General features: G+C 44.5%; 1 protein-coding gene across 1 annotated transcript in view; it reads right to left on the bottom strand.

The window, feature by feature from the left end:
* Positions 1-12749, bottom strand: part of CPXM2 (carboxypeptidase X, M14 family member 2) — a 314235-nt gene that overhangs the window by 235418 nt on the left and 66068 nt on the right. The window contains exon 2 of the mRNA XM_086922996.1: positions 5888-5989. Coding sequence (XP_086779122.1) covers positions 5888-5989 — 102 coding nt within the window. The remainder of the gene's footprint in view (positions 1-5887; positions 5990-12749) is intronic.

Genomic DNA, 12749 nt, shown 5'->3' on the forward strand with positions numbered 1-12749 from the left:
GACAGAAGGGGTTTAGTTGCCAAACAAAGTTTGTTAAAATCCGCTATCACCCTTGAATGTGGTTCGTCAGTCGATAGGCACGAGATGATTAGGTGCATATTCCCCTCTACTAATGTCTGAAGCAATGTGCCACTATCAAAACCTCTCCATTTTAATCTTAAATTATTAGTTGAGTGTGTTATATCCCTTGCCCCTCATTCGGTATTGTACACGGGCGGTATGCTAATTTCAAGACTATTTTAAGGGGATTGTGATCACCATATTCAGTAACACTAACCTTAGAGGCCAGTAAACGATCTACGAGGCAAGGAGAGACAAAGATAAAATCAATAGTTGAAGAGCAGTTCCTTCCTCTAAATGTGGGTACTTGATGATTAATGACACATGGAGGAGATGTAATACCCGCAACATCCATGACCTGAATAAGGATGTGTTGGCTCAGAAAGGTTTCCAGCTCCGCGCCCCTTTGTAAAGCAGGGTCTGCGGGTAATGTGTCCACACCATACAGTTTGGGTAGAAGTTTAGCATTAAAATCTCCCCCTAAGAGGATCCCAATGGCCCCATCTGAACCTTGCTGTCTGTGTAGATTAGAGATATGGGTGAAAAGCTCAATAAAATTCCTATTTGGAATTGAGTAAAAATCATTATTATAAAAATTAATCAAATAAAAAGGGACTCTCCTTTTGTATCTCAATATTTGAATGCTGCAGCTATTAGTCAGTATAACCTTGATGCTCCCTCCAGAGGCTATACTAATCCCAATGAACAAACCCCCGATGCATGACTAAATTTGTGCTTGGGTGCAACTAGACTGAAACACGGAAAACCTTCTAGGTGTAATTCATATGTGGCCCACGTTTCCTGGAACATTACTACATCTTGATCAGATATCATACGCAGCCAGTTCTCATCACCTAGCCGTGACTCTAGTCCTGCTACGTTCCAGCTCAAGACGTTCAGTTCAGTGTCAGCTTTGCTCATATTGGGGATCGGCACGGTGTTAGGCCTGTCAGTGGGGGCTGGTGATGCATGTCCTATATAGTTTCCTACCTGATATGAATGATTGATTAGTACCGATGTTTGGGCATTCTTTGATTGCCGTGCATCCAGCTGCTCCATACGGATAACTGGTATGGGGCCTGATATGTTCTCAGATATGTTCTCCACACATTCAGAGACACCAACCGACCTAGGTGATTGTCAATCTTTAGGATCTAGGTTGGAAAGAGCCTGAAACCTGTTGCTTCCCAAAGGGAAAGCAAATGTATTCATGGCAATAGTTTTTTGGGGTTTATAAAATAAATAAATAAATAAATGCACTAATGCTTGTGTTTGACGTTAGAAATGACTCTTGAACACTTAATAATCGACGGATCATTTGAGGTTTACGAAAATTAATAACAATGCAATCGCCGCTAATATCTTTACGTGAGTGGCCAACCCACCCTACACGTCTGACCATGAGGATTTCATTCATGTCTGAGGCATTAAATCTTATCTTTTACTAACCAGTCTATAGATTTATTGCGTAAATCTACCCAAGACTCCCTCCGATCCCCGGTAAGATTAGGGACACCAGCTAACACCAAAACGTATGGGCAAGCATTTGGAGGTAAATTCAAAACATCATCATTAGGTCTCATACAGTTGGTTTTGGTGTGATTAGTAGCAGTTGCACCCCTACTTGGATTAGTTACCTCGAGGCCAAGGGTATTGCCATGAGACAGGTTACTAGAATAACTATTACCTGAATTTGTATTATTGACATCAGGGACTCGGGGTATATTTTGTGTCATCCTTGGGTCAAGGTTAGACTGTGGGACAGGAGGGTTGATATGATCCACACATGCACTACATAAATGAATTACTATGGAGTCAGTATGCACTACAGATCTTGGTAGCAACATATCAGGCCTATGGTTTATAGTGGTTGGTACTGGCAGGCTGCCCCTTCCCGCATTATCAGGGATGTAATTCTCTTTAGTGCCACTGAGAATATCCATTATAGAATCCATTCTTTGTAGCCTTCCCCATAATAGATCAACATTCTTATCGATCACCACCTTTGTTGGGATGAGGCAGAGTCCAGGATTTTCTCGACAACATTTGCAAGCATGGTTTCCAGAGTGGTGTTTGTATCGCTTGTATTCACATGTTGATTTAAGATGATATCAACCTGTGTGCCCCTGGATGCCAAATTAACATTAGAGGGCGAAGCTACAGAGACAACTAGGGGATTGATAATAGCAGAGCACTTTGCTATTGTAGTTTTCTGAATGCCCCCAGGTCGCTTCAGTTTGTTGGTTGAAACTTTCGCCCTAACATTCCCACTAGATTTGGCCACCTGTACGCCCGTGTTAATGTGAGGCACTGCTGTAACAGTGGTAACAGATATATCCTGGGTAGGCCAGACAAGCTCTAAAGATTCTGGGTGGCTCACAATAGCCTTTTCATGGGGTGCATGAGATGTGCAAACTGAGTTAGGATCATGCAATGGCATACAGGATGGTAGCAGTGCCGGGTCCAAGGACAAGCGACGTTAAGTAATCTGAATTTCATGGGCCAACAGAGATTCTGCCCTCAGAATAAAACCATCTAAAGTTCCTGAAACTCCTTTCTTCTTATTCATAATGTGATGGCAACTACACTGACCAAGTCCCCAGGACAAAGGCGGAAGATTAATTGCAAGTCACCAAAAAATGAAACACTTTCACAGTACCTTGATGCTCCTTGGGGCGAATAGTCAATGTCAGGGGGAGGCCCAGCCCGGCCTCCTCCGGTCTCTGACGGCGCGGACGGGCCCGCCCATGGCCCGGGCAGCGCCCGCGCGCGTCCCGCGCTGCTGGAGAGCCGCGCCGACTATAAGGGCCTCTCGCGCGCTCCGGTGTCGTCAGCGGCCTGCGCCGCACGAGGCCCCCTAAGGGATGTAGTGCTCCTAGCCGTTTCCCTCACGGCGATGTGGCGGCGGTATGGCTGTGCGGGGATGTCTTCCGCTCACCCAGGTATGGCAATAGAGGCAGGAAAGTGAAGATAGCTGGCCGTTCCCCTCATGGCTCGTTCGGTGTGCAAAGGTGCGTCCATGCTAAGTTAATGTCTTAGGTGTGGCGCTCTTCGTGTTGTTGGGCCACATGTGTCTTCGCAATTCTACAAGTCTAGAGGCGATTCATCAGGACCTAAATAAAAAAACTATCTACACTAAGGTGGATTGGAAAACAATAATGAATTAATGTTTTGGATTTAAGCCACCATGACTTACTCTGTCTAATGGCTGGCAGTACTGGTTCTACCCTAATTGGGATATACTATTGCTTCATCAATCCCCGGCAGGTCAAGATATGAGGAACTTCCCCATATAGTTTGCATAGTACGCAATGTGTCCAAGGCCCTATCCACTGCTGCCGGGACCGTGTTAGTGTCATAATATATGCAACCGTGTATAAACAGCAGAAAAGTCCATCATAGAATCAGTTGATCAAAAGTTATTGCACATCAAAAGCTGCCCCTAGTAAAGGTGTTGTTATCAAGCTGGCGGTCGCACCAGGGCCAAGGGTGCGAGGGGCCTCAGCACTGTATTTTGCTATCCGGCTGGATGTTACTGAGGCCTGTTTTCTTTGGTTACATTTCAGCCAAAATCCCCTTTGCTAAGCCCCTGGTTTAATAGATGGGATTGTTAGATAAGTGTTCTTAAAAGTGTATACTTTCCATGATCTTCAACACAATATGCAACATGATTTTTTGTCACTAAAGTTTGACTCCCTGTGTACAACTATCACTTTGAACATGGGTCAAAAACTATTCACAGTGATGCTGTTTGATGTTTTTGATACAGCTACCATTTTCCTTGTTTTAACATCACATTGAGGTCAGAGACAAGTCTGTAAGATATATTCAATTGTAGCGCTTTATTGGGCACACACTGAGGCATCCAAAGCAGTTCTTTCAAGTATGGAGAAATTTGCTTGAAGGTTTATTTTAGTACTTTTACATTTTTCTTCTGTGACTCATCATTATGGGCCATGCTTCTCACTCACTGCTTTCTTCAAACCTTCCATGCCTCTCACTCTGGCTTTCAAACCTTGCTTTTCAATCACTTTCTAAGAGACCTTATTTCTCTTTCAGACCACCCTTATCATTGGTTGTAACTGCGCTTTGTTTTAGATCTCGTGTTACTCACTCAGTCTCAATATTAACATCAGTTCTCAACATTCCCCTTCATACAGGCCCTTCATCCCTTGCTTCTTTGAATTCCTCTCTTCTCTCTCTTTCCTGCCCTACTATTTACTCTTTCCTATAGGCCTCTATTTTCAATCGCTATCTTACGAACACCTGTGAACTTTATCTTTGTTATACGCCTCTCTTAACACTCAGTTTCACAAAGACCTCACTTATCACCTCTTTTCATGTCAAGACTCAATTTTTGCAGACACTCTCTTTCTGAGGCTTTTTCAGAGCCTGATGTTAATTCCCTCTTACAGGCATTTTAATCACTATCTCTGACCAAATATGTCTCGCAAGCTCACTTACATACCTCTTTGGTCATCCACTCTTTGTAGACCACTTAACACTCAATCAATTATACATACTTCTTACCACTTACCTGCTGCCAGTCTGTGGCAACTGTCTCTGCACAAACAGTTTGTGTTGCCCCAAACATACTCTTTCTGCAGACCTTTTATTGCTTATGTTCTTTAGATCTGTGACTGGCTTTCTTGAAGTGAGTAAATTACACTGATCATAAATTGTCAACCAGGCTCTTGCAGACTTTTATTTTTTCACCCTTTGTTGCAGATCTCTTTTCACTCTAGCTTAGGTCTCTCAATATTCATTGTATTAGAAACCTCTAAACGCTTACACTCTCTTACAGGTCTCTCACCTGTTATAGTCTTTAGAACTCTCACTCTCTCTTAACAAACACCATACAACAACTCTCTCTAGGTCTCTAGTAACTTCGGGGCATATTTACAAGCTCCTATCGCTACAGGAACGTCACTTTTAGTGATGTTCCTGTGGCGATATGTGCTTCACCTTATTTACAAGGCAGCGTTAAGCCACTTAACGTGGCTTAACTCTGCTTTGTAAATATGGCACCCTTTCATGCTGTACTCAGCGTGAAAGGGGAGGGCAATGGGAGTTGTGGTGAGCGTTCCACCGCAACACCCATGGATTTTGATGCTACACCCTATTTACAAGGGCAGTGTAAATACCAGGGAACACCTGGTCCTAAACAGGCGAAATGAGGAGAAATGCTTTATTTCTTCTCGTATTTGCTGTTTCCATGTGTGTTGTGTTGTGCAGCATATATAGAGACAGCAACAGGCCATTGATTGCTTATATACAGTAAGGTTACCCTTCCTGCACATAAACAATCTTTTTTTTAAAAAATTACATTTTGTAACTTCTATGTGTGCTGCATTGAGCAGCACACATATGGTGCGGCCCTGTGTTTCGAAAGTGGTGGAGCGAGGGAAGCTAAGGAGGCTAACGCCACGCTCCGCCACTTCATTGTACATATGCCCCTTCATTTCTACAATGGACTTTGTATTCCATTCCCTCATTCCTTCAGACCTCTCACCAAGTAATCGCTCTCTTACATACCTTTACTTATAGATTCTCTTGGCAGTTACTCTCTCTTACTAACTTCAGTTTACTCACCCTCACAACCCCATGTATTTCTGGCTCTATTTTATGTTCTCTCTTTTTGACAGATCTTACAGTCCTCACTTGCTGACTGACCTCTAGTTACTTTCTCCCTTTCAGCCCTCTCTTTTACTGATTGCTTTGCAGATCTCTTGTCAGCAATTCTTTTTTAAAGACCTCTCAAAAATAGTTTTATTACAGACTTCTGATATAACTTAATATTTTTTTAGAGAGTTCTCTTGTCACTCACTTTCTCTGGTGTCTTCATATGGAATGACTTCTTCCGGGACTTCAAATGAATACTTTTCAATATTTTTCTTGTTCTTTTCACTTTTCTTGTGGCTGTTTTTGGCTGAAAAAGAATGCAAAGTTTACTTTTCAGTTATCAGAATGTGTATGCAAAGGGCAATCAACAGATTTGCATTGCTGTGCACAATTTCACTTATTTCCTTCAGTAATGTATTTTTGTATGCGTTTATAGTTTCATCTTAATTTCATTTTTATAGTTTTGTTTATATCAATCTAATTTAAAAAAATATATTTATATCTATTTATATAAAAACAAAATTATGTCTGTCTGTTTGTCCTTTATGCATTACTACACCATTCATCCGATCGCCATGAAACTTTGGGAAGTTGTTGAGTACACTCCCGCAAAGGTTTCCGTCCAAAAAATAATTTAAAAATCGCCCCCCAGAGCCCTCATAATCTTTCGAATACTGACATAGACATGGTTCAGCATTTCTACGCTATTGATAGATCAAACTTTGATCCAAAATCATGATCATCATTTCAAATAAAACACAGCATTTCTGTTCTATTCTATTATCTACTAGTTACGTAACAAGTGGAATTACGTTTTCATTGAGAACTATTTAGCGAACAAATCCGCAATGGGTTTAGTGTGTGTTCCACCTTTTGGATTGTTTTGTGTCATTTCCATAACTGGAATCAAATTTGGTATAAACTATGTTTCTTTTTTTGGGATTATAGTGTCACTGATCAGTTGAGGTGCACAATCTAGTGGTACTTTTATGTTTGTCGAAACATGTCCTCATTTCTCTTTCACTTTCTTTGCGTGCCATAATCTGCAAAGATTGCAAATTCTAGAGTATGCATCAGTACTCACGAACTGTAACACATAAATTACGACTTGATTCTTGTTTGTAGATATGTAAATCTACATTAAAACAGTAAAATATATCAATTTTTAAAATGGTTAACACTTTTTGTTTATCTACTCATCATATCTGTCATCACTAGAAATCCTCTAACGTTTGTATTCAGCTTGCTTAGAAGGAAAACAGTTTGGAGTTTCATACTATGTCAGCAATGGGGCAGTAATTAGTCAGTAGTTCCCCTGTGGAGACAAAACTCACTGTGTATCAGGGTCATTGTTTTGTGTTTGTAGAAAGAAAATTTGTTGTCAGAAGACATAAAATCTTTACTGAGTGTGTGAATCAGACATAGTGACCGCTCAGAAAGAATTCAGTGCCATTGATGAAACCTCTATAAGAGCGGCTCCACTGTGGGCAGTGAGATCTCCTTATTCTCTAACCGCTAGGTGGAACTCTGTAAATATGGCAGGTGGTCCTTCACTAGGGAAGAGGAGACCATAGCATGGCGGACTTGCATGCTGCACTCCAAGGGGCATATTTATGAAAAAGATGCATTGCCTCACTGAGAAAGGGCAGGAATGCACCGTATTTAAGGCCATAAGGCGGATTCCTGTCCTTTCCCCTGCGCTATCGCACAATGGGCTACATAATGCCAATGCAGGCACCCTTCCACCATGTTGGAAGGGTGCCTCCATTGCATGCAGGATTGTTTCTGTGCAGGAAGGGGCTCCTATCTGCACAAAAACAATCCGGAGAGGTTTTTGCCTCTTTCACATAGAAAGAGGGAAAAACAAGTCGAAATAAAGTTATTTCTCCTCGGTATGCCTCTTCTGGGGAGAATTATCTTTTTGGCAGTCGTGTTCTCATTTTGAGTGCAGCCTTATGACATATATTGAGCAATGGTGGCTCGCACAAGTAAACGCGGTGGGGCGGTGGGGTGGTGAGGCCGACTCGGCGTTGTGGCAAGTGCAAGGTAAGTGGTTTTATTTATTTATTTACTTCTCACTATCCCATCATATGTCGAATTCCACCACCCCCTGCCCTGCCCCGCCTCACCACGCCACCCCACCCCACCGGGTTTACCTGTGTGAGTTGCCACTGATATTGAGACAAGTGTGACTGGAAAACATACATTTTATTATATAAAACAAATGCAAAATTGTAACATACAATGAGAACACCTTTTGGACATGGCCCCTCCTAGGGGCATTTACGCCAGAACATTTTGCTTTTACCTCCTAGTCTTTGCCGACTGTCTCTTCATGACCTTAGGAATCTGGGCACCTTCCCACTATACTGCAGGGCAAGGTGCATGTGTTCACGTCTACTGCACTAGGCAGGGGGTCGTATTCGATGGGTGTAGGTGCCGTACCTCTGTGCACCCGGTAAACAGCTACACCACATGCAGGTATGGCACTGGCTAGTAGTGGGACCTTGCACTGAGTGGGTCTCCCACCGGATTGCCTGTCAACCACTATTCGGGCCTACCACTGCAGGCCTGTGGCCCCCCCCTAATTTAGCATCAATTACGCCTCAGGTAACCCTGAGTGGGTCGTCCCATACCATGAGGCCAACGCCCAATGAAGTCCTGAAGCATGCGGGGGCTGAAGGCCAGGCGGGTGCATACGGATGTTCCCTAACCAGGTAGTGAGGGACCACCCACTTGGGGGTTCCCCTGCCTTGGAGTTCAGCTCTTAGCATAGGATACTCCTGAGGTGTTGCTGAGTTCTCTTGTGTAGCCTTAGGGCTCTGAGCACATCCTCAGTGCCGAGGCAGTGTCGAAGTGCATGCACCTTCCTACACAGGGTAGGAAGAAGCACTGACATGGTGTTCGCAAACATGGGCCAGTCTGCCAACGAATAGCTGGGAGTGCAAACTTGTCCCTTGGGGGTGTTAACTATGCACACAGACTGCCATTGGTTGTGTGCCTCTGCCCATATGGTGTTTTGAATACATGTCCATCCTGCCATTGCAGGCTTAAGGATGTGCCCTCGCAAGGTGCCTGGTCAGCTGTCGCAGACCGGGTGTGCACAGTCGCTCTCGCAAGGAGTCAACCCAGCCTGGCTGGCCCGGGCAGGACTGTGTGGGCACAATCGCACCTAAGGTGCTAGAGCTTGGTTGAGCTCATGGGCTGGTCTACCATCACAGACCAGTGTGTGCACACTGGCATCTCTAAAGATTAAACTCATCAGCAGCCTGCCATTTCAGACCATGGTGTATGCGTACCCGCACCTGTGGTGCCCGTGATTGCATGTGTAGCTTGCCATCACAGGCCGGTGAATGCACACTGACAAGTGTATTAGTTAAAGCCCGTTTCCAGTCTGCCATTGCAGCCTTGGGTGGGCGCACTTGCACCCTGGTGCTGGGGACCATGTGACCAACCTGCCATTGCAGGTCTGTGCGCGCACTAGCGCACGTACACTTAAGTAGTGAGGAATACTTGTGTGAGTTTTCGCCTACCTATGAGACTTGCTCTTCCAAAAGGTTAACGTGGGTAAGTGGTTGAAATTACTTTGGGCGGCAATAGTGGATGACAGTGGAGCAGTCTCGTGCTATTAATGGATTCACCATGCCAAAACCCTTCCAGTGGTAGAGGTGGTTTTGGCATAACTTGCTTAGAAATGACACTTATAGAATATGGGCATTTCTATGCTCTAAGAGTAAAGTGTGCAATAGTGCCTTGCTCCAGTGGACACCAGGGGTTGAGGAGCACATATGTGCATTACCTAGTAACAGCCATAAACCATGGGCATGGGACCATGGGACCGATGGAATAGATTGGAGAGACAGATTTTTACACTTGGCCTCTAAGAGATGGATCATGGTCCTACTAAAGATTAGGATCTACATTCCACGGCCTCATTGCAGATAGGCCTACAATTTAGGGGAGACATCTGTGGTTCAAAGGGAAACCTCATAAGCCATCCCTAACTTCAAAGACACACAACAGTATAACTACTGGTGACCTCTTTCAGTGCAGGAGAGATGTTGTAAGGCATAAACCTGGGGTCAGATACTCGTGCATGGTTCATACTGCCAGAATGGACCACACATCCCATTTGCTTCTCCAGTCTATTACCAATATCCTCAATTTGATGAGGGCTCTAATACAGCCTATGAAAGTACACCTCTTTCTGCAGCCTATCAACCCTTCCGTGGTAGTGAGTTCTTCCTATTACTTGAACTTGCAGTGGCCCTGAGCAAAGAAGGATGACTGCTGACTTGCATGCCAGGAAACACTCAGGGGAGATACACCGCCTCGGTGAGCCGAGCGGCCCGGGATCCAGCAGAAAGCGGGCAGATGGAACTCGAAGCACTGGGACGCGAGCTTTCTGCAGCCGTACACAGCTCGACACCTTGGGGCAGATTTACAAGCCCCGTACGCCACATTTGCGCCGCCGTTGCAGCACTTTTGTGACGCAGAGGTGGCGCAAAGCCAGCGCCATGCTGCGGGGTATTTACAACCTGACGCATCTGGGAGATACGTCACGTTGTAAAGACCTGTGCCACATGTGGGCGTTCCGGCAAAGGGGGGGGGAGTGCGTTCCGGCGCAGGAACGCCTCGGAATAGTGGCTGAGTGAAATCTACAAAGTTTCACTCATTCACTTTTTACAGCCATGCTGTGTCAAAACCCTGCGCCTGCTTGAAGCAGGCATAAGGATTGACGCAGCATGTTAGGCATAGGGGCACCCGAGCCTTGCTGGAGCTGCGTCGGGCTTATGACGCAACTACAGCAATGCGCCGCCTTTCCGCCGGGGGATGCGACACGCATCTGCCCATCCGTGCGCCGCATTGTAAATGCGGCGCATCAGTGGTGGTGCACGGGTGGTTTGGTGTGTCGCAACTGTTCTGGCACATCCCTGCTGATTAGCAGAGATGCCCCAGAAGTTGTAAATCTGCCCCCTTGTTTGTAAGTGATAAGCGTACATTACGTGAATTGTATAGTACTCTTTTAGAGGACAGATTTCCATCTGATAGCAGCGCAGCTACTGACAGATGCGTGGTCTATTGCAGTGTTTTTGTAAAAATGCCTCCGGATAATAGAAATCAAAGCACTCTCTGTACTTTAACCATGTAACGACATTCTCCTTGTCATCTTTGTGTTAGTCAATTTCATCCCAGGTGCGATGGATCATAGTTTGTGTTTAATTATCTCGAAGGCTGATTAAAAATAGTTTTCTGTCTGTAATTTTAAGGGACAAGATAGTGCACTGTGGGGGCGGGGGATATGAGGAAGGAATCTTTTTGGTGAAGGATCTTAAAATTCACAATATCGGAACCGGATTGTACGATCTCTAATCCAATTATTAAAGCCATGCGGAAGTAACAAGCACATGAATTGCTGGGCTAGTTTTGCATTGAAAAGTAAAAGTGTGAGACTTTGTCATCTTTTATTTTAGATTGTGGAATTTCAAATATTTTTAAGGTAAAGTGCATGTAATCTAAAACGGATTTCCCATGGCTACAGGGTTAGTAATTCATTCATCGTATGATGTTATTCTGGATTTACCAAACACAAAGAAGGTCCCAGGGGTAAGTTTATAGACCCTATCTGTTAAGCCCCCTGAACAGAATTGACACCAACCAAAAATTAACAGAGAGTCCAACTTGAACAATGTACCTATATATGCAGAAAAGGAAGTAGTTTTAGCTAAAACGAGTTCCCATCAGTCCACCATCTAGACCGCCCTTCATCATTTGGGATCTCTTTCGCATTAATAACTCACAATCAGGGGTAAAAAAACCTGTGTTAGTGCTTAGTTTCCATACACAGGAAAAACCCAATGTTAATGCTGATGTGAATAGGATAGCGTTTCTAGTGGTGAACTGAATAGCAGTGCTTAAGAAAAAGTGAATTGTGAAAGATAGATAAAGAAATCTAAAATTAGGTCGTGATCGGGAAAACAATTTTAATAAACACCCTCACACTCCTAAGTCAATAAAAACAGTGCTAATTAGTGGTTTAACAAATGTCCACTAAAAAGGATATAATATCCTTTTTAGTGGACATTTGTTAAACCACTAATTAGCACATCAGCATTTCACATCAGCATTAACATTGGGTTTTTCCTGTGTATGGAAACTAAGCACTAACACAGGTTTTTTTACCCCTGATTGTGAGTTATTAATGCGAAAGAGATCCCAAATGATGAAGGGCGGTCTAGATGGTGGACTGATTGGAACTCGTTTTAGCTAAAACTACTTCCTTTTCTGCATATATAGGTACATTGTTCAAGTTGGACTCTCTGTTATGCTGGATTTGCCATTTTCCTCATTCTTGGAGCGATGCTCAAATGTCATCAGTTATTTCTTCTCCAGTCATCCTTGTCACACCGCTGCCGTGTTTCAAATATACCATATACCCCAGACGTAAGCACACTTGGTCACCCAATGAGAACGTTCCCACTTGGCTTGATACCAGGTAGCAAAATACCCCTTTAGCTTCAAGATAAGGTTCGGACGGAGTTACAGCTTGCCCAAGCATCTGCCTGCAGAATACCAGGCGCCCCACAGGCTCTGCACATAGAAAGGATCTCGTGATGAAAGAGACGAAAGTTGTCTCTTATCTTCCTGGAGCATCAGAACTGCTCCCTTCCCAGCCACGCAGCCAGCATACTGCCAAGGCTGCCCAGAGGCCCCGTAGGGGACCCTCCAACAGGGCGGCCGCCTTAGTGCCACAGGAAGGCACATGAGGGCCTGCATACGTTCCTAGGAATTGAACTGGACACTGTGTTAGGGGAATCCAGGCTGCCTGCTGACAAAGTTCGGGACCTGGGACAGCAGGTTAGGCTAGCCGTGGAGAGGGACAGGGCTCCGCTGGCTTTCATTCAGAGCCTCCTGGGGAAACTCAACTATGCTGCCAGGGTCATTCCCGCAGGGAGTGTCTTTGCGCGCAGGCTGGTCAGAGCCACAGCGTCAGTCAGAAAAAAGCACCACATGGTGAAACTGAGCAGAGGCATGAGAGAGGATCTGCTAATGTGGGCAGACTTTTT

This window comes from Lissotriton vulgaris, chromosome 5, assembly GCF_964263255.1.
Source record: "Lissotriton vulgaris chromosome 5, aLisVul1.2, whole genome shotgun sequence".
Taxonomy (NCBI): domain Eukaryota; kingdom Metazoa; phylum Chordata; class Amphibia; order Caudata; family Salamandridae; genus Lissotriton; species Lissotriton vulgaris.